The sequence below is a fragment of the Anomaloglossus baeobatrachus genome, chromosome 3 (genome assembly GCF_048569485.1).
Source record: "Anomaloglossus baeobatrachus isolate aAnoBae1 chromosome 3, aAnoBae1.hap1, whole genome shotgun sequence".
In the NCBI taxonomy this organism is placed as follows: Eukaryota; Metazoa; Chordata; class Amphibia; order Anura; family Aromobatidae; genus Anomaloglossus; species Anomaloglossus baeobatrachus.
In genome coordinates, this window is record NC_134355.1 from 580,463,355 (window position 1) to 580,490,643 (window position 27,289).

The 27,289-nt window shown below is 51.0% G+C and overlaps 1 protein-coding gene across 1 annotated transcript in view; it reads right to left on the minus strand.

Moving 5' to 3' along the window:
• Positions 1 to 6,238: 6,238 nt before the first annotated feature.
• LOC142297313 (uncharacterized) overlaps positions 6,239 to 27,289 on the minus strand; it is a 145,307-nt gene continuing 124,256 nt past the window's right edge. The window contains exon 5 of the mRNA XM_075341551.1: positions 6,239 to 6,322. Coding sequence (XP_075197666.1) covers positions 6,239 to 6,322 — 84 coding nt within the window. The remainder of the gene's footprint in view (positions 6,323 to 27,289) is intronic.

A 27,289-nucleotide genomic window follows, 5' to 3' on the forward strand; every position in this document is an offset into this window, starting at 1 on the left:
ACAAACTATCATGTGTCATCAACATTGCACTGCCAGTTTGAAACATTAGCTGCCAGCCAATTTTTTTTCTATGGGACAAAGGCTGTGAGTTCAGCACTGGGGTGGAAACACTCTGGAGTTAAGGGCACTTTACACGCTGCAATATCGCTATCGATATCGCTAGCAAGCATACCTGCCCCTGTCGGTTGTGCATCAAGGGCAAATCGCTGCCCGTGGCGCACAACATCGCTTACACCCGTCACACGGACTTACCTTCCCTGCGACGTCGCTGTGGCCAGTGAACCGCCTCCTTTCTAAGGGGGCGGTTTGTGTGGCGACACAGCGACATCACGCGGCAGCCGTCCAATAGAAGCAGAGGGGCGGAGATGAGCGGGCGGAATATCCCGCCCATCTCCTTCCTTCCTCATTGCCGGTGGATGCAGGTAAGGAGATGTCCGTCGTTCCTGCAGTGTCACACATAGCGATGTGTGACGCCGCAGGAACGACGAACAACCAGCAGCATGCACCACCAACGATATTATGAAAAGGAGCGACGTGTCAACGATCAATGATTTTTGCCTTTTTTGCTATCGTTGATCGTCACTCCTAGCTGTCACACGCTGCGATGTCGCTAACGACGCCGGGTGTGCGTCACAAACACCGTGACCCCAACGATACCCCGGCTCCAAATCAGAGAACAACCTCTGAGCCGCCTCTGAAAGTGAATCTGTCAGTAGGCTCAACCTTCCTAAGCCATTGAAATGGGCATGTGTCATGGCTCGGTTTGAGGATTTGATCCAGTGACCTTGTGTTTTATGATTGGAGCTGATGGTTTCAATTGTCTTTGTTTTCCCTTATTAGTTTGCTCCTCACCAGGTGTCTCTAATTTTCCTGTTGTGGTTTGCCCTATCACATTCTGGATTAGGTTATGTATGTTCACTCCTCAAATGTATGGAGGAATGTGCCGTGATCAGTTGTGACCAAAACCAAACTTTTTGGCCACAAAGGTAAACGCTATGTCTGGCACCAAACCAACACTGCTCAACATTGCAAGAACACCATCCCCACAGTGAATTGTGCTGGTGGCAAGGACTGGGAAAATGGTCCAAGTCAAGGGGAAGGTGGATGGTGCGAAATACAGGGATATTTTTGAGCAAAACCCGTTTCAGTCTGTCAGTGATTCCAATATTCAAAAACAATCGTCACTCCACCTTAATTCATGTGGTGCATATGGAAAGAAAGTCCAAAGACATGAAAGATTCTGTCACTCACTCTTGTAGCAAATAAGTGGCTTTATTCAAGCTTCACCACCTGGATAATTCTGCTCCTCCCAAGCTTTCATCAACAGTGCTGTTGAAAACTTGGGAGGACAATGACTGTCGCTGAGGAGTGTATGTTACCAAGGATGCATCTTTTTAATGTTGGTTGTTGATTTGTATATGTTTAATAAATTATTTTTTTCATGATGTTTGAAAAGAGTCTGTTTTTCTTTTCTAGATGTTTTTCAATGAACTCGTATGATTACATGCAGCTTTTTGACCAGTTATTATAGAATATTCATCAAGGATTTCAAGACTGCAGCCCACTACACGACCTGCTAAGGGGGATGACTGGAGGTCCCAAGAGTTGGCCAATCCAGTGGTGGTGAAGGCAGGAAGAAGCCTGTCAGGCACTAAAGCCCCCATTGACGAATGCTCCTATCTTTGCTTACACAGACTTCTCTCAATGATTTGTGTTATACATAGAGGAGAGTCTCTATAGCATAGGAGTAATGCTGGCCCAGGTTCAGGAAGGGCAAGAATGAGTGAGTGCCTACACTAGCAGATCCCTCCAGGACATGGAGAGAAAACCTGAAAATTATAGCTCAGTCAAACTAGAATTGTTAGCCCTGGTATGGCCCATAATTGAGAAATTTGTAGAATATCTGCTAGGGTCTGAAGTTAATGTGCAGACTGACAACAACATACCTGCTCATTTAGAAAATGCAAAACTGGGATCACTGGAACAACAATGGGTTGCGAGGATGTCCAAGTACCAGCACAAGATAGCCTATCTGGCGAAGGCTGAAAATACCCATGCAGATCCACCATCCAGAGTGACCAGGGCTGCCACTAGGAATTTCAGGGACCCTTACTGGCAAAATTTTCGGGCCCCCTTAGGACTCCGACCAGGCACCACCCCAGCTCCGCCTCCAGACGGTATACACAGACAGGCTGTATACACAGACAGACAGACTGTATACACAGACAGATAGTATACACACAGACAGTATACACACAAACAGACGGTATACACAGACAACATGGGTAAGGATGGTTGACCTCGGGGAGATCAACATCCAACACCGCGGAGACACCATCACGTGTTTCTCAACGTAGTAACACTAGAACAAGGCCCCCCGGGAAAATATGCAAAACAAGAATGCCGCGGAGACACCATCACATGCTTCTCAACGCTGGCAGGAAACTAGCCAGGTCTTCCACCGGGAAGGAACAACCATGGGAAGGGCAGTCTCCAGTCAAGGAAACCGCCTATACCAAAACATAGCATCCATCCACAGACAGCTGTTTCGTGGTATTTGCTCCTCATCAGTGTGGAGTAGGAAACTGGCAAATGGGAGCAATGCCTAGTAGAAGACTACATAGGTAAGGATGGTTGACCTCGGGGAGATCAACATCCAACAACGCAGTGACACTAGAACAAGGCCCCCTGGGAAGATATGCAAAACAAGAATGCCGTGGAGACACCATCACATGTTTCTCAACGCTGGCAGGAAACTAGCCAGGTCTTCCACCGGGAAGGAACAACCATGGGAAGGGCAGTCTCCAGTCAAGGAAACCGCCTATACCAAAACATGGTATCCATCCACAGACAGCTGTTTCGGGGTATTTGCCCCTCATCAGTGTGGAGTAAGAAACTGGCTAGTGGGAGCAATGCCTAGTAGAAGACTACATAGGTAAGGATGGTTGACCTCGGGGAGATCAACATCCAACACCGTGGAGACACCATCACGTGTTTCTCAACACAGTGACACTAGAACAAGGCCCCCTGGGAAAATATGCAAAACAAGAATGCCACGGAGACACCATCACATGTTTCTCAACGCTGGCAGGAAACTAGTCAGGTCTTCCACCGGGAAGGAACAACCACGGGGGCCTTGTTCCAGTGTCACTGCCTTGAGAAACACGTGATGCTGTCTCCGCGGTGTAGGATGTTGATCTCCCTGAGGTCAACCATCCTTACCTATGTAGTCTTCTACTAGGCATTGCTCCCACTAGCCAGTTTCCTACTCCATACGGATGAGGGGCAAATACCCCGAAACAGCTGTCTGTGGATGGATACCATGTTTTGGTATAGGCGGTTTCCTTGACTGGAGACTGCCCTTCCCATGGTTGTTCCTTCCCGGTGAAAGACCTGGCTAGTTTCCTGCCAGCGTTGAGAAACATGTGATGGTGTCTCCGCGGCATTCTTGTTTTGCATTTTTTGGTATACACAGACAGACTGTAAACACACACAGATAGTATGCACAGACAGGCAGACTGTATATACAGATAGACTATATACACAGACAGACAGTTTATACATACAGATAGTATACACAAAAAGACAGGTGATCATCGGTTCAACTCATTTTTATTTTTATATTGTGATAGAGAACATGCAGAGAGGTGATGGGGGAGAGAGGAACGGTATACATCACCGCAGACAGTACAACAATGGCAACTATGTACTAGTTGAATGCAAAAAATTGGTATATTGTCATATGCAAACAGGGAATAATGACCCACAGATCAAAAACGCATGCTATCAGAGATGGTGCACCAGGGAAACTCTTAATATAAGATATAATAAAGAAATAAACTAGAAAACCTAGTGTATATATAAGAGGAAACCATGGATAACAATATTTCACCTCTCAATATAGAGAGAAATGTATCATATACAATACACCATGTGAGCATGTATCCATGCTGGTGGTGGAAAGCCACAACACAGCGGGAAAGCACAAGGACCACAATGACTAATTATAGAAAGTGAATAAGATAATACAATATATGTATATTCCCACATTAGGGTTAATGTGCTTTTCCAGCAGTAGCGGTATAGACCAGCACCAACAGGGGCATGCATAGCTACTAGTTGCTGAAGCACACAATACACTTACAGCATGAAGATACAAAGCAGCATGCAGCCATCATTTCAAGGGTACTAACCACTGATTGAAGCAAGGCAATCATACGATAATAACATTACCTAGATAAAGAGGACTGCGGAGGGAATGCGCCCGATGCGCATTTCGGAGTGTACCTTCGTCAGGTAAACTCCGAAATGCGCATCGGGCGCATTCCCTCCGCAGTCCTCTTTATCTAGGTAATGTTATTATCGTATGATTGCCTTGCTTCAATCAGTGGTTAGTACCCTTGAAATGATGGCTGCATGCTGCTTTGTATCTTCATGCTGTAAGTGTATTGTGTGCTTCAGCAACTAGTAGCTATGCATGCCCCTGTTGGTGCTGGTCTATACCGCTACTGCTGGAAAAGCACATTAACCCTAATGTGAGAATATACATATATTGTATTATCTTATTCACTTTCTATAATTAGTCATTGTGGTCCTTGTGCTTTCCCGCTGTGTTGTGGCTTTCCACCACCAGCATGGATACATGCTCACATGGTGTATTGTATATGATACATATCTCTCTATATTGAGAGGTGAAATATTGTTATCCATGGTTTCCTCTTATATATACACTAGGTTTTCTAGTTTATTTCTTTATTATATCTTATATTAAGAGTTTCCCTGGTGCACCATCTCTGTGAGCATGCGTTTTTGATCTGTGGGTCATTATTCCCTGTTTGCATATGACAATATACCAATTTTTTGCATTCAACTAGTACATAGTTGCCATTGTTGTACTGTCTGCGGTGATGTATACCGTTCCTCTCTCCCCCATCACCTCTCTGCATGTTCTCTATCACAATATAAAAATAAAAATGAGTTGAACCGATGATCGCCTCTCTCTTGCGTCTTTTTTGTCTGTCATTAGCGATTTGGTTCACATATTACAGTCCTTTTCTGCGTAACATATGATGTGTATATTTATGCATATATTTTGGTACATATATCAATAACTTTATAATATGCAGTTGTTTACGCCATTACTTATTCATAGACAGACAGGTACATATTACAAACTTTACAGGACACATATATCTTATACATAACACATACAGACAGCACATAACACATACAGACAGCACATAACACCTACAGACAGAACATAACACATGATTCACATTATACTCACCTGCTCGTGATGCATTTCAGCGCCCTCCCGTGCATCTAGCTGAAGCTGAGGTAAGGCAGAGGCTGGGTTCGGCAAACCCACCCAGTCTGAGATCAGCGCTGCCCCCGCCCCCCGCTTGAGATCAGCGGTTCTCCCGGGCTGAGATCAGCGCCCCCCCCAAGATCAGACGTCCCCCCCGGGCTGAGATCAACGAGCGGGCCCCCGAACAAGATCAACAGGTGGGCCACGCCAAGCCACGCCACTTACCCCACCCCCACCTGGCGATTGTCTTCAGCTCACAGCGCTTACCTGTACCGCTGGCTGCCGCGTCCTCGCTACCTCTGCCACTGTTACTTGCAGGAGTGTAATGAGGTCGCAGAGTGATGACCTCACCACACTGCTGCAAGGCCCAGCAATGACGTGCCGGCACCCTGCTCCGCTCCAATGACCCTGCCTCCACTCCACCACATGGCTAATTTGCATGCTCCACCCCATCACATGCAAATTAGTCATGTAAGGAAGTGAAGCGACACTGCGGGGCCCCTCTGCTGCTGCTGCTTTGACTGGGGCCTGGTGAAGAGAAGGGGCCCGTCCTACCGGGGGCTTAATAAAGCTAAGTAATTACCCAGGGTCTGTCCGAGTCCCCTCTCTTCACCGGGCCCCCTACACCAATCACAGTAGTAATGCCCTGATGGCGGCCCTGAGAGTGACCCGTGAGGGATCGGCCCAGGATGTGGATGAAGAGATGTAGGGTGATGAGACCCCAGATTTCAGATGCTTAGCGACAGGTTTTGTGGCCTCTCAGGAATTGGGAGAAAAATAGTGACCAAATTGAGTGCCGGGATCACAAGGTTTGACCTGATGAGGAAGAAGAGTCACCAGGAAGAGTTCTGCATCGCAACATGCTCCGTTCCTGTGTGTCTGAAGAGCAGACTGAGGCTGAAACCACCAAAAAAGCAGAGAAATGCTGCATCAAGGAGATTTGCCGATGATGAGGATGAATGGTGGGTAGTACCTGCAGTGCCACGAGAAGCCACACTGACACATCTGGCTAATCTAGACAATAGAAAAAACAAAAAATGAGCCAGAGCATAAGTTGGTTTAAATGCAATAGGATTGTCACAAACCACCGGGGGGGTCTCTCAGAAATCCCCCGCGCTGGCTACCAGTACGTCACAATCGGGGGGTAACAAGTGGGGGTCACCCCTCCTTTATACCTCCCGACCGACAGACAGAGCACGTGACGCGCTCTCTAGCGCCCCTCTTATAGTCAGGCCAATTATGGAATTGCCCAACAATAAGCAAGGAGGCCGCTATACTACTTATGCTGATTATTGAAGGGTCCCCGGTGAGAGTAGGGTATATATTCCCCCGACCTCCGCGGGCGGAATATATAAAACCTCCCCGAATCTCACTGGCCTCCCCACAATAATCCTTGGCACAACTCGCTGCCACCAACCGCTTCACGGTAACTATTAGCCGAACACACAGACGTGGGATTCAAGATCGAGATAACAGAACAGCCCAAGATTAATTATATAATTTAATCAGCCTAAAGCCACACTAGAAACTACAATATATACAATAGGGAATCTACAGAATATACATATGTCAGAGTACAGTTACAGATAAAGCATGGTTTACAAACAGGCATACACAGTTCCCGCAGTTACCTTGTGCGTCTGGCCACAGGGGGGCGCTGTAGGCCAGGTTTCCAGGAACTCCCACAGATGTTTCCTACACGTGACCCCCAGCGAAAGAACCCTGGAAAATGGCCGAAGTAGGGTTATCAACCTGGGCAAATCCAGGTCCCCTCCTACCTTAGTGACCTCAGAGGGAGCACTGCTCCACCCCTGGCTGGAGTTATGGACAATCCACAACATGGAATATGGGCCATAACTTTGCCTGGGAGCGTCGTAGGCGGACGCCAATGCTCTCATTGTGACAGTTATGAATTTAGCTACAGAATGAGAGGACTCATGACTCGTCTACTAGTTCCACATTGGCTGATATCACGCCTGGGGTATTTCCCAAGCTCCCGCTCCCATAAAAAGGGTGTGCCAGCATCGTCCGCATGCGGAGACACCATTTTTATGGTTGCCATATTTATCGGAAATATGGCTTGCGAGATATGAACCATTTTTTACTGGAGTCGTTCTGTCTGGATACTTCCAAGCTTGCTAATTAGATAGCAGCTCCTACCACAGGGTCACGGCAGGGAGTCCTCCTGTGTCCATTGTTCCCACATCATCTCATCTCCATATCACAGGAGATGGCCATGGAGGTGTAACACCTTCACAGATGCTGGACATTGAGAACAAGAAGGGAGGGGGGCACTGCCAGGGAGTGATGAGCGATTATGACTGGAAGTCATAATTCATCTTCATATCCCGGGATTTGCCTCACACCTCCCCCCTTTTGAGGGCGCTAGGGGGCAGCACACTCCGGTGTTCCCCCGTGCGCCCGTCCGCGACCTCTCCTTGTCGGGACAGCCCGTCTGCGTTACCGTGGTCACGGCCCCTTTTGTGGCGAATGGTGAAGTTGTATTGCTGGAGCGCAAGGCTCCATCGCAACAATCGCCCATTCGTCCCAGAGACGGTGTGCAACCAGCTGAGGGGATTGTGGTCCGTCTCCACGATGAAGTGGCGCCCGTATAGATAGGGTTGCAGACGCTGCAGGGCCCACACTATGGCCAGGCACTCCTTCTCCATCGTGGAATAGGCCACTTCCCTTGGTAACAGCTTCCTGCTCAGGTACAAGACTGGGTGCTCTTGGCTCGCAGAGTCCACCTGGCTGAGCACCGCACCGAGGCCGAAGTCACTGGCGTCGGTCTGTACTACAAACGGCCGCATGAAGTCGGCTGCCTGTAGCACGGGCGGGCTGGAAAGGGCGTCCTTTAGGGCCTGGAAGGCTGTCTCGCAGTCCATTGTCCAATCGACTGCAGAGGGCAGCTTCTTCTTGGTGAGGTCCGTCAAGGGCTTTGCCAGGCTACTATAGCGTGGAACAAACCTCCTATAGTACCCGGCGGTCCCCAAGAAGGACATCACCTGCTTCTTGGTCCTGGGGGTGGGCCAGGATGCGATGGCCTCCACTTTCTCAGGCTCGGGCTTCAGTGTTCTCCCGCCTACCCGGTGACCGAGGTACTGGACCTCGCTCATGGCCAGCTGACACTTTCCCGGCTTGATGGTCAAACCTGCCCGGTGGATCCGCCTGAGCACCTGTGCTAGATGCTCTAGGTGGTCCTCCCAGGTGGGACTGAAGACGGCAATGTCATCCAGGTACGCGGCCGCGTACCCTTCAAGTCCCTTGAGCAGGGTGTTGACCATCCGCTGGAAAGTGGCAGGGGCATTCCTCATCCCGAATGGCATCACCGTGGACTCGTATAGTCCAAATGGGGTAATAAAGGCAGAGCGTTCCCTGGCCTTGCGAGTCAGGGGGATCTGCCAATATCCCCGGCTCAGGTCCATGATGGTCAGGTACTGAGCCCCGGCCAACTGATCGAGCAGGTCATCGATGCGTGGCATTGGGTACGCATCGGCGACCGTGACAGCATTGAGCCCCCTGTAGTCCACGCAGAACCGAGTGGTTCGGTCCTTCTTAGGGACGAGGACTACAGGCGAGGCCCAAGCGCTGTTGGATGCCTGGATCACCCCCAGCTTCAGCATCTCGTCAATCTCCTGGCGCATGTGTTGCTGCACCTCCAGGGAGACCCGATATGCTGAACGCCGGATCGGGGGATGATCCCCAGTGTCCACGTGATGGACAGCCAAGTCAGTCCTTCCGGGCTGGTTGGTAAACAACCCCCGGAAGGGGAGTAGGGTGGCCCACAGCTGGGACCGTTGGTCCTCCAAGAGCTGGTGGCCAACCTCCACATCCTCAATGGATCCGCCTGCCCTAACCTGGGCTAGCATATCCAAGAGGGTTTCCGCTTCTCCCTCCTCGGGCAGGTTGCACACGGGGAGCGCACATGCCTCCCGCTCATGATGTGCCTTCATCATGTTCACATGGACGGGCTTCCGCCTTCCACGGGCAGGGTCCAGGGTGACCAGGTACGTCACAGGGTTGAGCTGCTGGTACACGAGGTATGGGCCTTCCCAGGCTGCCTGAAGCTTGTCCTGTGGTACGGGGACCAGTACCCACACCTTTTGACCCACTTGGTAGGTCCTCTCACAAGCGTTCTGGTCGTACCAACGCTTCTGATCGGCCTGGGCTTGAGCCATATTGTCGTGTACCAGTTGCGTCAAGGCCTGCATTTTGTCCCGGAAGCGCATGACATACTCGATAACCGACACTCCAGGGGTGGCCAAATCCCCTTCCCAAGCCTCTTTCACCAGAGCCAGGGGGCCCCGCACACGTCGCCCGTACAGGAGCTCAAACGGTGAGAATCCTGTTGAGGCCTGTGGAACCTCCCGGTAAGCAAATAACAGGTGTGGGAGATACCGCTCCCAGTCACGCCCATGGGAGTCGACCAACATCTTAAGCATCTGCTTTAAGGTGCCATTGAACCGCTCGCACAGGCCATTAGTCTGTGGATGGTACGGGCTGGCCACCAGATGTCGCACCTGGACTTGCTTACAGAGGGCCTCCATCAGCTGGGACATGAATTGGGTCCCCCGGTCAGTGAGCATTTCCTGGGGAAAACCCACTCGGGAGAAAATCTCCAGCAATGCGGTGGCCACCTTGTCAGCCCGAATGGACGACAAGGCCACTGCTTCTGGGTACCGGGTGGCATAGTCCACTACCGTCAGTATGAAGCGTTTCCCGGAGCTGCTGGGGATGGCCAGCGGGCCGACCAGATCCACAGCCACCCTCCTGAAAGGCTCATCGATGATGGGCAGAGATACCAGTGGGGCTTTGGGGCGTGGCCCCGCCTTCCCCACTCTCTGACAGGTTTCACACGAACGGCAGTAGGCAGCCACATCGGCCCCCATTTTTGGCCAGTAGAAATGCTGGTTTAACCTGGCCTTGGTCTTAGCGATCCCTAGGTGTCCGGCCATCGGAATCTCATGTGCGATCCGCAACAACTCCGTCCGGAACGGATAGGGTACCACCAACTGTCGGTCCCTGGGCCACGCCTCCGGTGAACCCTGCTGGACCGTGACCCGGTACAGCCGTCCTTGGTCCCAGACCACTCGCTCCGGGTCCGAGTCCGAGGGAGGCTGTGCCGCCTGCTCCTTAAGAGCTTTCAGGCTGTCGTCAGCTTCTAACGCTGCCTGAAACCCCTGACTAGATGTGGCCAGAATCGACGAGACTGTCACATCTTCGGTCAGTACCCCGGGACCTGTGTCCTGGCCTCCGCCTGACTCGGCTGCCACTTGGTCAGAAGGGGAAGAGCTATCGGACCTCCGGGAGGCCCCTTGGCTTCCAGCACTCCCACTGCGGGTGACAGCGGCCACAGCCGCTGCGACCGTGGGTCGTGCCTGCTCCTCCTCCGTTCCTGACCAAGTCGCCGGTTCAGGCAGACCTACCTGGCTTCCTGACACCCCGGTTGTGGGGGAACCATGCACCGAGATCTTACCTGGGAGCACTTCCGCTCCTGGACCGGCCCCAATCTCACCTGCCTGTTCCCCTCCTGCAGCAACAGAACCCCGCTGTGAAATCTCTGGGGACCCCACATTTGCTGTGGTAGCCCCCACCCCACACACTGGTCCTCCCCCTGCAGCACCCTGCTCTCTGCTTATCCCTGCAGAGGGCAACAGATCCCAGCTCACTGGCTGGTTACTTGTAGAGGCATTGTCACACCTTTCTCTGACCCCCTCCCCTGTCACAGCTGCAGCTGAGTGTGTGTCTATGGTGTCTATGCAAGCAGAAATATCAGAGTTCACTCCCTCCTCCCTTACATCATTCATAGATAACACATTAACATTGTTAGGAGTCATGTCAGTACGGGCTGAAGGTTCAGCCCTTGGGGGGGGCCCAAACTGGGAGGTTATCTGCCCCAAATCTGTCCCAAGTAGCACGTTTGCAGGGATCCGATCAGTTACCCCCACCTCCCTCACCCCTCGCCCTGCGCCCCAGTCCACATAAATGTCAGCAACAGGCAGCGCCGGGTCAATGCCTCCAATCCCGGAGACAGCGAGGGTTTTTCCCGGGATCAAGTCTTGGGGGGACACCATGTCAGGCCGCACCAGAGTCACCTCCGAGGCGCTGTCTCGCAGTCCTATGGTCACAGACCGGCCGACGGTGACAGGTTGGAAGCTGTCCAGGGACCTACCACCACCCCCACCCACACAATACACCTTGGGCGGCCCTTGGGACGGGGACGGAGCCGGGGCCTTGGGACGCTGAGGGCACTTGGCCTTGAAGTGTCCAGGTAGGTTGCACTGGTGGCACCGTCTTGGTTCTGCCACGGGCCTGGAGAGGGGAGTTGAGGGGGACACCCCCTGCAGTCTAGGGGCAGGTGGGGCAGTCGCAGAGTTCATCTTACCCCCTCTCCAGGTGCTGCTGGTGGCTGCTCTCCTGGCCTCAGGAGCCCGATTGTTGGTGTAGTCATCGGCCAGGGCAGCTGTAGCCGTGGACCCCTTTGGCTTCTGGTCTCGGATGAACTGGCGGAGATCCTCAGGGCAGTTCCACAAGAGTTGCTCCGTGATGAACAAGTCCAGGATCTCCGGTCCGGTGGAAAGCTGCAGGCCTTGGGTCCAGTGGTCGGCAGCTCGGGCAAGTGCCCGCCGGTGGTCAGCCCAGGAGTCCTTTGGTCCCTTTTGCAGGGTCCGGAACTTCTTGCGGTAGGACTCTGGAGTGAGGTTGTACTGTTGGATCAGGGCCCGCTTGATGGTGTCGTAGCCCTGATCTGCCTCAGCAGGCAAGTCCCCAAGGATATCCAGGGCCTTACCCCTTAGACGGGGGGTCAGGTATTTGGCCCACTGATCCTTGTCCAGATGGTGCTGCAAGCAAGTCCGTTCAAAAGCAGTCAGGAAAGAGTCCAAGTCTCCATCCTTCTCCAGCACTGGGAAGTCCTCAACACGGACCTTTGGAAGTTTGGTGTTTTGAAGGTCACATGTGGCTGATGAGGGCCGGAGCTGAGCTAGCTGCAGCTGGTAGTCACGGTCTGCCTGTCGCTCTCGCTCTCGCTCTTCACGCGCTGCCTGCCACTCCGCAGCCTCACGCGCTGCTTGCCGTTCCACAGCCTCAGCGTCACGCGCTGCTTGCCGCTCCGCAGCCTCAGCGTCACGCGCTGCCTGTCGCCCACGCTCGGCCATGAGTATCTCGTAGGTATCCCGGTCTCCAGCCATAAGCCTGGCCAAGGCAGCTTGAAGGAGGGCCTCTGCACCTCTCAGGCCGGAGGGATTGGCAAGTGGTGATCTGCGGCACGCTGCAGAGCCAGGTGATTCACTGTCCATTTCAGAGCGGAGGGCTGGCATCTGGCTCGTTGAGGACCCTTGGGCGAGCTCCTCCTCATTTTGTCCAGCAGTGCCAGGTTGTGCGATGTCCTCTGCAGAGCTGTTCTCTGGCGTCTGGCTCCTGGAGGACTCGTGGACAACCTCCTCATCGTCTCTGGCCTTAGCATCGGCCATTCCTTTGGCTTTGCTCCTGGTGCTCTCAGCCATTCTTGCAGACTTTTGGTCACTGACACAGAACTGACACCTGATGCCTCCACACACCTTACAGTATCTGCACTCTGACACTCTAGTGTTGAGCTAGTCTGAAGACCCCAGCAGCCACAGCTGCTGCAGGCAGTCTTTAGTGTCTGGGAGTATGGGTCTCACACTCACACACACTATTATCTCGATCCCACCGCTATGCCACCAATATGTCACAAACCACCGGGGGGGTCTCTCAGAAATCCCCCGCGCTGGCTACCAGTACGTCACAATCGGGGGGTAACAAGTGGGGGTCACCCCTCCTTTATACCTCCCGACCGACAGACAGAGCACGTGACGCGCTCTCTAGCGCCCCTCTTATAGTCAGGCCAATTATGGAATTGCCCAACAATAAGCAAGGAGGCCGCTATACTACTTATGCCGATTATTGAAGGGTCCCCGGTGAGAGTAGGGTATATATTCCCCCGACCTCCGCGGGCGGAATATATAAAACCTCCCCGAATCTCACTGGCCTCCCCACAATAATCCTTGGCACAACTCGCTGCCACCAACCGCTTCACGGTAACTATTAGCCGAACACACAGACGTGGGATTCAAGATCGAGATAACAGAACAGCCCAAGATTAATTATATAATTTAATCAGCCTAAAGCCACACTAGAAACTACAATATATACAATAGGGAATCTACAGAATATACATATGTCAGAGTACAGTTACAGATAAAGCATGGTTTACAAACAGGCATACACAGTTCCCGCAGTTACCTTGTGCGTCTGGCCACAGGGGGGCGCTGTAGGCCAGGTTTCCAGGAACTCCCACAGATGTTTCCTACACGTGACCCCCAGCGAAAGAACCCTGGAAAATGGCCGAAGTAGGGTTATCAACCTGGGCAAATCCAGGTCCCCTCCTACCTTAGTGACCTCAGAGGGAGCACTGCTCCACCCCTGGCTGGAGTTATGGACAATCCACAACATGGAATATGGGCCATAACTTTGCCTGGGAGCGTCGTAGGCGGACGCCAATGCTCTCATTGTGACAGTTATGAATTTAGCTACAGAATGAGAGGACTCATGACTCGTCTACTAGTTCCACATTGGCTGATATCACGCCTGGGGTATTTCCCAAGCTCCCGCTCCCATAAAAAGGGTGTGCCAGCATCGTCCGCATGCGGAGACACCATTTTTATGGTTGCCATATTTATCGGAAATATGGCTTGCGAGATATGAACCATTTTTTACTGGAGTCGTTCTGTCTGGATACTTCCAAGCTTGCTAATTAGATAGCAGCTCCTACCACAGGGTCACGGCAGGGAGTCCTCCTGTGTCCATTGTTCCCACATCATCTCATCTCCATATCACAGGAGATGGCCATGGAGGTGTAACACCTTCACAGATGCTGGACATTGAGAACAAGAAGGGAGGGGGGCACTGCCAGGGAGTGATGAGCGATTATGACTGGAAGTCATAATTCATCTTCATATCCCGGGATTTGCCTCACAAGGATAACCTGTCACACCATGCAATTTCACAGACAAAAACCACAGAAAAAAACACAAAATGAGCATACAGTGCCTACAAGTAGTCTTCAACCCCCTGCAGATTTAGCAGGTTTGATAAGATGCAAATAAGTTAGAGCCTGCAAACTTCAAACAAGAGCAGGATTTATTAACAGATGCATAAATCTTACAAACCAACAAGTTATGTTGCTCAGTTAAATTTTAATAAATTTTCAACATAAAAGTGTGGGTCAATTATTATTCAACCCCTAGGTGTAATATTTTGTGGAATAACCCTTGTTTGCAATTACAGCTAATAATCGTCTTTTATAAGACCTGATCAGGCCGGCACAGGTCTCTGGAGTTATCTTGGCTCACTCCTCCATGCAGATCTTCTCCAAGTTATCTAGGTTCTTTGGGTGTCTCATGTGGACTTTTATCTTGAGCTCGTTCCACAAGTTTTCAATTGGGTTAAGGTCAGGAGACTGACTAGGCCACTGCAACACCTTGATTTTTTCCCTCTTGAACCAGGCCTTGGTTTTCTTGGCTGTGTGCTTTGGGTCATTGTCTTGTTGGAAGATGAAATGACGACCCATCTTAAGATCCTTGATAGAGGAGCGGAGGTTCTTGGCCAAAATCTCCAGGTAGGCCGTGCTATCCATCTTCCCATGGATGCGGACCAGATGGCCAGGCCCCTTGGCTGAGAAACAGCCCCACAGCATGATGCTGCCACCACCATGCTTGACTGTAGGGATGGTATTCTTGGGGTCGTATGCAGTGCCATCCAGTCTCCAAACGTCACGTGTGTGGTTGGCACCAAAGATCTCGTTCTTGGTCTCATCAGACCAGAGAACCTTGAACCAGTCTGTCTCAGAGTCCTCCAAGTGATCATGAGCAAACTGTAGACGAGCCTTGACATGACGCTTTGAAAGTAAAGGTACCTTACGGGCTCGTCTGGAACGGAGACCATTGCGGTGGAGTACGTTACTTATAGTATTGACTGAAACCAATGTCCCCACTGCCATGAGATCTTCCCGAAGCTCCTTCCTTGTTGTCCTTGGGTTAGCCTTGACTCTTCGGACAAGCCTGGCCTCGGCACGGGTGGAAACTTTCAAAGGCTGTCCAGGCCGTGGAAGGGAAGCTATCTAGTTGAAATGTCTAGGTCCAGAGAATAGGTCAGAGGCTGAACCCACAAGAAAAGTACCAGAAGGCCCGCGTGTTCCTGAAGAGACAAACCAAGAGGGACCTCACAAAACAGAGTGTGCCAACATTGGTATCCCACCCACAGGGTACATGAAGGATGATTTCCTTTGGCAGTACATAATGCAGAAAACACAAGAATGTGATTGGATACTATCAACACTGTGACCGCCTCTGTGGAGAATTTAGAGATAAAGTGATCTTTCTTGCTTAGAACTGGCGAGTTTAAAGAGAGACAAAAATGTAAAGGGATAGACAAGGAAGAAGACACACAGTTAATCCCGAAAAGAGTAACTGCCAGCGAACACTGCCATCTGCTGGTCATTGACGATAGAGAAAGTAGAAGCAGAATGAAGTGTATTAGTAGGAGGTTGTGGCTAAATCCCAGTGGGTAGAAGGACCTGTGGGCGTGACCGGCTTCCTTAGTGGGCGTGACGGCTTGTTTGGTGGGCATGGCGATGTTTCCTTCCGTCCACTATACTGATGCAAGGGGGGGGCTTCCCCCCCTGCCCCCCCTCTCTGGGGGGTCTTACCCCTAGACCCCTGTTCTATTATAATCACATCTATTCCGACATGGACTTAGAAGAATAATGTATCTTCTCAGTATTAGCAATGTTGGTGGAGGCCCCGCCCCTTTCTGGTCACATGGGCATGACATCAGCAGAGGTCCCTCTGGCCACTGGGATTCTGACGTTACCATTAGTAGGAGCTCAAGGGGGGAAGAGATTGAAGGTGATGCTGGGTCTAGTGACATCTGTGGCGCAGTTAATAATTATATAAGGCCCTGGACAACAGAGAAAGGGAGGAGTCAGCACCTGGACCTATAGCAGGACGGTTCTGTGAGATGCGGAGTTGGCTTATAGCTGCCATTATGAGAGACCAAACCCAAGAGAAGACTCAAAGTAGACCAGACCTGAGAGAAGACTCAAGACAAACCAGAACCAGGAAAGCTGAGCTGAGTGAGCAGAGTCAGACTCTAGAGAGAGAGAGAGAGAGACGACTAAGCCGTAGTGGAGGGACGCTTGTGGGGGTTGTTGCTTCCCGTGTACACAAATTGTATGGGGACTGTGTCTGCGCTTCATGGACCAAACTTGGCCAGTGTGACCAGTGTAATAAACAAGTCACCAATCTGGGACTTGCGGCTTCACAGGTGGTTACATGGACTCCTTGTGTGGTGTTTTGCATTGCCTAAAGAGTGGCAACAGTAATGGACCAGTAGTGACAGTGACGCCATTTGGGATAGGGTAATAGGACTAAGATTTCACTACTATAACAGTTCTATTATTTATGGTAACAATAGTGTGTAAAAAGCACTGTGTTAACATTCTATTCATCTGAATTACTTTATTTTTCTTGTAACATAATTTGTTCCATTTTCACTAGTTACACTATCTTCTGTTATTGTGCCGAAGTCATCCCTTCTTATTGTGTTAGTTGTGTAAGGGCAGACTGCATAGCGAGGGGCTGGATTTGGTTTATAAACATCTGTGCTAATGGGACTGAACGAAAAACCTGCATTTAACGATTAGTAATCTTAATCTTTATCTATATTTTATTAAGATTAAGATTTAAGATTTTTTCTTAATTTTTAAGCTTATAGCAAAAGAAAAACAAAAAACAGGCAGTTAATTGCTAACTACTTGTCTGTTCTATTGGGCCCCGGTACAGATGTAGTGACCAGAAAAGCCACTACTAATGTGTGTTCTGTATTATCTATGTGATTACATTTGTGACACCTATTCCCCACCTTGGGAGGAGGTAAATTATTTAGTGTTGCGCTGCCCTCTACTGCCTTGGTTTGGTATTGCAATTTGTATTGCAATTGATTTGAAAGCAAGGAGGTGGCTGTTGTGGGCGGAGCTTGAGGAGGCAGTTGAAAGAAAAACCGGTTAGATGCGGTTGAGTTGCTGTGATGCAGGAGAAAAAAGGAGACCTCCATTGAGATATGCGGGGAGTTTAATTAGCACCCATTCGGAGCGTCCTGCTTCTGCAGCAACAGAGTACTGAAAAAGTAAGCAACAAACTATACCCATATTCTAACACAAGGAAAAGGACTGCAGCACTGCGCAGTAAATTGCGCTGATACTCGTCCTCTTATACCCAGCACAGTTAGTGATAGTGACATCCATCCTCCCAAGGCCGGGATAGGAAAAACGCTTGAACTACTGTAGTCCACTGTGTAAGAGAACTGTTTATTGCTATGAAATGACTGTCTATAGGAAATGGAAAAAGTAACTTTGTTTGACTAAAGATTGGTTACAAGATTTCAGTAAAGTTCCTCATTCACGTTTTCACAGAATCCTCGGTGTCTGTCTTCCTTCAGCGGCCTTATACTTGGCAGATATCACCACAACTCAGTCTCCTATCTCTGTTATTTTTCTCTTCATAATTTGACACCTAACCTAGGGATTTGCTGGAGCCATCGGAGACACCGTGACCTGAACATCCTCTGAGGTAGTAGGCCCGGCTTCTCACAAGGCTGTGCGACACAGAGAGGTCACTGACTGATCCTGCCGATGAATCAGAAGCATAATATCATTAGAGCAGCTCTTCTTCTTCCAGGCTTTTATGTGGACAGGACATGACTGCCGACATCATGCTGATTGACAGCTGTCTTCCCGCAGTTGTCAATCAACATCACATTGGCAGTCACGCCTTGTCAACAGAACAAAAAAGTAGCTCTGTGCTACCAGAGGTCGGCGCCGGACACAATAAACAGGTAGGTTGCCCCTACTTGGCTGTTAGTTTTTAGTAAAGAAAACGGGCTCCTTCTTCCCACAATGCACCATTGTAGAGAGAGAAGATGGAAGTTGTGGAGGGACAAAAACTAATGCCAATAAACAATTGTCATAGCTGCAGGCATCATCACATGACCCTGTGCTACCATGGCAACCACCGAAAGTCATGTGATCACTCACGTGACTTCTGGTGGGGGCGGCGGTAAGTGAAAATCATGACCGCGCGTATATGCATGTAAGGGGTTAATGTTACGGGTGGAATGCGATTCCACTCGTAACATGCAGGCACACATGTCAGCTGTTGAAAACAGCTGATATGTGTGCGGATCGCCGCATCTGGCCCACGGCAGGAGGCGGGGCTTAACACGCTGACACGCTCCATGACGGAAAGAACTGTCAAAGGTCGTGAAGGGGTTAACTCCTTATGAGAAGAAATAGAGAAATAACCCCGGTTTACATGTTTTTTTTTTTACTTTTTAAATTTTACATTTTTCATTTTCTGCAGAAATAAAGTGTTAACATTATTCAGTGTGTGAGCATGATTATAGCTATACCAAATTTATGGCATTTTGTTTATGACTTCTTACTTTTATACAATAAATATTCTCTTTGAAAAAACAAAAATTTATATCACCATATTTTGTGTCATATCTTTAATATTTTTACAGTAACAGAGCTACATGTGGGTTTCGTTTTTGCGGGACAAAATGTAGTTTTCAGTAGTGCTATTGTGGTGTATTACTTTTATAAATATTGCTTTTTGATCCCTTTTTATTTTCCTTTTTGGTAAGGGGTAACAAAAAATGCAGTTCTGGAATTGGTTTTGATATTTGTTTCTTTTTGCAGTCTATGTGCAGGATAAATAGATCTATAGCTTTATAGTATGGATTGATATGTGTCATGGTTCTGATTTGCAGTGCTTTGCTCTCCTGCAGAGTCAATGCTCTGTTGTTGTGTTATGCACTGGTGGGTGGGTTTTCCCCCCCTCAGATCCTGCGTTGGTGCTGGGAGGGGTCTGTTCACAGGAGCCTCGTTCCGGAGGATTGCTTTGCTTCATTAGGGAGCAACCTCACCTGGAACACTGCCAGTCATAGTTCCTGTTCTGCAGAAAGTGCTTCTGGCTCCCGTAAGTGTACTACTCTGATCCTGTCTCTCTGCCCCGGACCTTAGTTACCATTCTTTGCCCATGCCCCTAACCCTGACGTTACCCCCTGGCTCCCGACCTCCGGCTTGTACCCTGACCTCGGCTAAGCTTTCTCCCTGTATCCAATATGTGACTTTCTGCCTCCTTGACCTCCAGCCCGTGCCCTGACCTCGGCTCCGCTTTCTCCCTGTGTTCCAAACATGACCTCCTAGCTCCTGACCCTCGGCTTGTTTGACTACTCCTCTACTAGCTGTATCTGTACCGCCCTGAGAGGGGTCCGGCCGCTCCACTGCTCGGGCCGAGCCGCTCGAGGTCCGGCTCGGGTTGTCGGTGGCACATGCGCCTCCGGACCGGGGGCCACGTCGCTCTGTTAAGGGGAAGGCAGTGGGGTGGTGGTGGAGTGGGACGAGGTGCGCAACCGGAGGGGCCGCGTTGTTGTCTAATGGGTCGTGACGCCACCCATGGGTCGTGGTGACGGGATGCACCACCGCTGCGGCTGGAGTGAAGGGGGCTCCCAGGAGCGGTGTTGTGGACGCAGCCTAGATGTTAGCCCTTCCGTGAGTAGGGGCGGTGTGTCCCGGGGCCCGGTGGGGGACTGGCGACGGTGTTGTTGTCGGGGTGCAGGGGGGGCCGTGCTGCGGTGCAATGTCATGCCCGGATGGCACTGGTGTACTCACGATTAATTCACACTCAGAGTCACTGGTAAACCAAAGTTCGGGTATGGTCGGGTCCCGCAGCCGGCTGCTTGTGTCCCTTGTGAGGCTGATGGTGGCCCCTTTCCCTTGCACCTCTTGTTGTAGTTTTCGGCTCCCTTGCCTGGATAGTGGTAGCCCGCTCCCCGGTGTTTAGCTGCCGGAGGAGCCCTCGGTTGCCCGCAGGCGCTGGCCCATTGGCCCTTTTTTGTTTGGCCCTTGGCGGTGGCTCTTACTTGGTATCGGTGGGCTTTTTCCTTCTTTCGGGACTTTGGGTGAGGATGAACCCGTGAGGTCCAGACTGCAATCAGTTAATTTGCCTACACTCAGTGGCTTCTAAGCTAGGACGGGGTCTGCTTACCCGGTTTCTGGTGCTCCGGTAAACGGTTGACTCCCCGGTTCAGGGCCGGCGAGCTCCAACCCTGGCCCGGTCCCTATGGTTCCGCCGGTTGCTGTACCGGTACTCCTGCAGGCGGCCACCACCGTCTGCCTGCCTGACGTAACCGGAATCCCAGGCTCCAACCCGGGTCCCTGACAGCTCTGCTCCTCCACACCTCCTGTCAACTCTCTGTCTAAAACTTCTCTTCAAAACTGTGTGTATTTCCTGCCTCAGGACAGTAGTCTCCTCGGTGGGCGTGCCTTTCCGCCTGACTCCGCCCACCTGGTGTGCCCTACTGGCCCTGACGTAGGCATCAGGTCTCACTTTCGGGTGACTGTGTGTGTCCTCACAAGGGATGGGGGTGTGTGTGTAATGTGGTAGGTGTTGTTACCTGTGACCCCTGGGGTCCAGGGCGTCACATATCTAGTGACACCTATTGAATGAGCATCACAATATGATTACAGTGATGCCCAATGTAGACAATTTTTGTCTGTTTTACTACTTTTGCACAAAAAAATATCTTTATAAAAATAAAATCTTTTCCTGTCTGCATCATATTCAGAGAGCAATATTTATTTCTGAGCACATAGTTCTAAAGAGATATTTTTAGCTGTGGTTTTTATTGTTACTAATTTGTGGTACATATGCCTTTATAATCATTTTTTATTTCATACATGTCAGGCAGAATGCCCAAAAAAGGCAATTCTACTATCATTTTTTTCCATAATTTTTCTGTAGCGTTCAATGTGCGGGATAATAAATGATATACAGTATATCACAAAAGTGTGTAAATCCCTCACATTTTTGTAAATATTTTATTATATCTTTTTATAGCACAACACTGAAGATATGACACTTTGATACAATGTACAGTAGTCAGTGTGTAGCTTGTGTAATAGTATTTGTAAGCCAAACCAGGCTGTATTCAATTATTTAGAGGACACACACCAAATTTATACTAATAAATATTCAAATGTGTGCACGTGGCCTTATGTGATTAAAAAAGATATCACTTTGCTGTTCACATTTGCCCTTTGCTCTACTCTGAGCACTTACATTGGGTTTCCTGTGTAAAACTCTGAAAACCGTGATTCAGACAAAACACCAGTGAAACATTTACTACAATAAGGCGGGTGAAGTCTCTGGACTCTGTTTAATTTTTGTTTTGTTGTAGTCCATCTTTTTAGGCATGGACAAAGTCATGTTTGACCACAGTGGACACCAATGAAATGACAGAATCTGCTGAACAAAGGCCAGATGGAGTCCAAAGTAAAACAAGCCAGTACTCTGCCTGTCTCATTATTGATTTGTCAGGGTTTCCTATGAATCACGAATTTCTGGAATTTTGACAGAAAGCATAATCTAACTGCTCAGCAATGGAGTATAGCATAAATGTGAACCGAGCCTTAAATATTATCCAAAATGTTATCTACCCAAACTGCTACTAAAATAATCTTCAACTCGACCCACAAGTCCCCACTCAGGTGTCAGGACTCCAGCTATTCTGATTACCTTTTGGGCATTGTTGCTCCCTTCCAAGATGGCGTCCTCTGCTTCATTCCTCCATGTGTTTTTTTGCCCTCTTGCCTTTATAAAACCATCTACCGTCTAGTCCTCTGCTTGAGTATTCTGCTTGGTTTTCTGCTCCTAGTGGCATCTCAAGTTTCCCCCCTACTCCTGCAATTCCTGTGTGACGTTCCTGTTGCTGCTCATCAGAGGTTCTGCTACCTTCATCTGTTGCCAGCTTGCCTGCTGCTTTTGACTCGCCCCCCCCAGGGCTATGGGACACCCGGTGCCGGGCCGGACTAGTCCGGGGGTCGTCAGTGGTGGCGGGGCCCGGCTCCGTGGCCCTGGTGGGTGTCAGTTTAAATATGGCTGATGACTTGGGGTTTGTGTTCGTGACACCACCTGAGGTATGCGGCTATTAAGCCGCCGCTGCTGTGTGAGGCCTCCGGGGTGATGATATGGCAGCAATGGTGGTACTGCTCCCCACAGGTGGAGCGGTGCCCCGGGGACACTGTTGGTGCTTATTCGTGTCTATGCAGAGAAATAACTGAGGCAACACCAGGGGTGCAGTTTCAAGGTCTTTACTCACAGTTCTTGTCAAGGCCTGCAGGAGCCTTTGGACTGCTGGGACCACCGTCAGGGACCTCCGCCGATCCCGGGTAGATCTGGGGGTTGATGCCAGTGCACCCCTCTAATTGTGTCCTTTCTCAGCTGACTTCACTGGCCACCAGCTCTGAAGCTATCTGTGGCCCTGGAATCCCTTCGTTCCCTGCTTGGTGTCACCTGGACCCTCCGAGTCCCAGGGTCTTCACCAGGAAGCGTCACTTTCTTCTTTCTTTAGCTCCTGCCTGACTAAAGCTCTTCTTCTACTCTCTGTTTCTCTCCTTCTCTGTTGCTTTCTTTCTCTGTTGCCGACACTCTGAACTCACAGAGCTCCTTTCTCTTTCACAGCTACATGCTGGCTCCTCACTCTCTCACTCTCTGAGGTAAACTGAAACTCTGACCTTCCTCTCTGCTCTACACTCGGCTGGCTCTTCCCACCCCCCGGTTGCTAAGCTACCACCCTATGGGAGCAGGGATGGGTCTTACGACCCCTCCCAGCATGCAGCATGGGAGGGTTACTGCCACTATCCCTTGTCCCAGTGTGTGCCTAGCAATGGGTGTAGTGCAGTTTTACCTGTGAACTGGCATGTACCCCTTTTCTTACCCAGGATAGGACATCACACCTCTGACTGGGGTGCAATGTCTCTGTGGCGACGGAAGCCTCAGGGGCGCCACACTCCCCCACAGCGAATCCCAGCATGTCCTCGGGCTGAAACAACAAAAACAATGGAAGAAACTGCAAAATTTAGTTATGCATAAAACATTAAAACTTTAGGACATTACATCCCTTTATGGGAGGCACATAAATAACACATTCACCGGGGACCACATTCCAGTCCAGTGGCCCGGTAACACATAAACAGGGGGGGGTCATCTTCAAAAAGAACAGGGGACAAGGATTCAGGAATAGGGTGTCATCTTCGAAAAGAACAATGGGCAGACATTCAGGGGCTATGTACTGTCCTGACTCCATTAACTCCTTGTCATCCTCCACCAGGGGCTCCGACCCTTGATGGCGCCCACTGGGACTCCGACCCAGCGGCGGTCAACAAGTCAGACAAGGTCCTCCTCCTTCCACCTCTTGTGCTGGGTGGCGTCTCCTGGAGAACTTAGGGACGTTCAACAAAGGCAAGAGCATTATTTCTGGAGCAGGTCCTTTAAAACTTTCAACTCGGACGTTTAACTTCAGGGGTTATATACAGTTCAGCATCTTCTTTCCTTCTTCATTACTTGTGAGGATAGATGCGGGGGTCCCACTCCGGCATTGCTCCAGGCAGCGGGTAGGCTGAGGAGATCATCGTCTGCGTCTCCTGAGTGCTGGTCGCTGGCCTACTACGGGGCGCTGCAGCCTGGGTAGGAGTGGGGCTGCTGCGGGGTGATGGTATCGGAGCTGCGTCCTCCTCTGGATGTTCAGGGGTCTGCTCTTTAGCCACAACAGTTGCTGGGATAGACGGCGTTGCGGCCTGGTCTGATCTGGCCGGATAGGGTGTTTCTGCGCCGGACGTCTCAGCAGGGTCTTCAGTCAGGGTCGCAGCATGGACTTCAATGGGCATCGCAGCGGAGACCCCAGTCGGGATCACAGCAGGGATCGCATTCGGGATCGCAGCAGGGATCGCACTCGGGATCGCACTCGGGATCGCAGCGGGGATCGCGGCGGGCATCGCAGTAGCCTCTGGTAGTAATGCTGGCGGGGTCAGCACACCCGATCGGGCAGGGGCAGTATAGGACTCACCCAGGGTTAGGCCGGAGATGCTCTGCAGCAGGATCGCCATCGCTGGTGTGGGCTCCGGATGGTCGTGGGCGGCACCTCCACACAGGCCTTGCTGAACAGACACCTGCAGCTTCCTCATGTCCAACACCATCTCCTTCCCCCACACGGCTGTCTCCCGTCCGCTCTGCTCGTTCATCCTGTCAGCCGTTCCCCCGACTTCAGCCTCCAGCTCAGCGGCGGTCACAGGCCTGAACCAGGTGAGCTCCTCCTGGCCTCCGCTTGCAGGAGCCATCTTCTTTCTTCCTCCATACTGCAGCATTCTTAGCGCGCCATTTTTCTCTCCTCCGCTCTGCATAGCGGGCACTGCTTCGCGCTCTTTTGCCAAGACCAAGGGGGCGGGGCTTCTCTTCGCGCCCTTTCTTCTGACACGCCCCCCTTCTTCCCGCTCTCAGCAGCGCTAATGGCGGCGGTTTCCACAGTAAAACACACAGTCTTTTTAAAGGCGCACAGTACCCGGTGGGCGCCGGGCACGAGATCCTGTTCGTGACGCCAAAATTGACTCGCCCACCCCAGGGCTATGGGACACCCGGTGCCGGGCCGGACTAGTCCGGGGGTCGTCAGTGGTGGCGGAGCCCGGCTCCGTGGCCCTGGTGGGTGTCAGTTTAAATATGGCTGATGACTTGGGGTTTGTGTTCGTGACGCCACCTGTGGTATGCGGCTATTAAGCCGCCGCTGCTGTGTGAGGCCTCCGGGGTGATGATATGGCAGCAATGGTGGTACTGCTCCCCACAGGTGGAGCGGTGCCCCGGGGACACTGTTGGTGCTTATTCGTGTCTATGCAGAGAAATAACTGAGGCAACACCAGGGGTGCAGTTTCAAGGTCTTTACTCACAGTTCTTGTCAAGGCCTGCAGGAGCCTTTGGACTGCTGGGACCACCGTCAGGGACCTCCGTCGATCCCGGGTAGATCTGGGGGTTGATGCCAGTGCACCCCTCTAATTGTGTCCTTTCTCAGCTGACTTCACTGGCCACCAGCTCTGAAGCTATCTGTGGCCCTGGAATCCCTTCGTTCCCTGCTTGGTGTCACCTGGACCCTCCGAGTCCCAGGGTCTTCACCAGGAAGCGTCACTTTCTTCTTTCTTTAGCTCCTGCCTCACTAGAGCTCTTCTTCTACTCTCTGTTTCTCTCATTCTCTGTTGCTTTCTTTCTCTGTTGCGGACACTCTGAACTCACAGAGCTCCTTTCTCTTTCACAGCTACATGCTGGCTCCTCACTCTCTCACTCTCTGAGGTAAACTGAAACTCTGACCTTCCTCTCTGCTCTACACTCGGCTGGCTCTTCCCACCCCCCGGTTGCTAAGCTACCACCCTATGGGAGCAGGGATGGGTCTTACGACCCCTCCCAGCATGCAGCATGGGAGGGTTACTGCCACTATCCCTTGTCCCAGTGTGTGCCTAGCAATGGGTGTAGTGCAGTTTTACCTGTGAACTGGCATGTACCCCTTTTCTTACCCAGGATGGGACATCACACCTCTGACTGGGGTGCAATGTCTCTGTGGCGACGGAAGCCTCAGGGGCGCCACACTTCCAGATGCTGTTGCCTTGCCCTCTGCTGCGGCTCTTGCTTGACCTGCCTTTGCTGACACGCAAGTTGGTCTGCTTAAATAAGTGCTCTGTCACTTCCACTTTTAAAGCAGAGCACGGGATTGTTCTGGACTTTACTAAACTGCTCTGCATCTGGTTCTGGACTTTCAGAGACTTCCTTTCCCAGGCTTCCCTGGGTGTTTATTGTATCTAATAGTCTTTCCTAAAGGCCCCGTCACACTAAGCAACATCGCTAGCAACATCGCTGCTAACGAACAACTTTTGTGACGTTGCTAGCGATGTTGCTGTGTGTGACATCCAGCAACAACCTGGCCCCTGCTGTGAGGTCGTTGGTTGTTGCTGAATGTCCTGGGCCATTTTTTAGTTGTTGCTGTCCCGCTGTGAAGCACAGATCGCTGTGTGTGACAGCGAGACAGCAACAACTAAATGTGCAGGCAGCAGGAGCCGGCTTCTGCGGAGGCTGGTAACCAATGTAAACATCGGGTAACCAAGAAGCCCTGTCCTTGGTTACCCGATATTTACCTTCGATACCAGCCTCCTCCACTCTCACTGTCAGTGCCGGCTCCTGCTCTGTGCACATGTAGCTGCAGCACACATCGGGTTAATTAACCCAATGTGTGCTGTAACTAGGAGAGCAAGGAGCCAGCGCTAAGCATTGTGCACTGCTCCCTGCTCTGTGCACATTTAGCTGCAGCACACATCGGGTTAATTAACCCGATGTGTGCTGTAACTAGGAGAGCAAGGAGCCAGCGCTAAGCATTGTGCGCTGCTCCCTGCTCTGTGCACAATTAGCTGCAGCACACATCGGGTTAATTAACCCGATGTGTGCTGTAACTAGGAGAGCAGGGAGCCAGCGCTCAGTGTGCGCTGCTCCCTGCTCTCTGCACGTGTAGCTCCGTGCGGTGGTAACCAAGGTAAATATCGGGTTGGTTACCCGATATTTACCTTAGTTACCAAGCGCAGCATCTTCCATGCTGCGCTGGGGGCTGGTCACTGGTTGCTGGTGAGCTCACCAGCAACTCGTGTAGCGACGCTCCAGCGATCCCTGCCAGGTCAGGTTGCTGGTGGGATCGCTGGAGCGTCGCAGTGTGACATCTCACCAGCAACCTCCTAGCAACTTACCAGCGATCCCTATCATTGTTGGGATCGCTGGTAAGTTGCTTAGTGTGACTGGACCTTAAGGCATCTCCTAGTGTCAACAGAGCTTTAAAGACTACACTGCTAAATTGCATAATCCTGTGAGGTTTTCAAGAGACTTACCTTAAAACAGGGATGGGGAACCTTTTTATTGCCGGGGGTCATTTGGGATTTTCTACTAACCTTCGGGGGCCGCATAAAATCATCAATGTGAAAAAGACCCTGCTATATTTGGTCAAACAATTAATTAACTCACCCCTACTCTGGTGGCT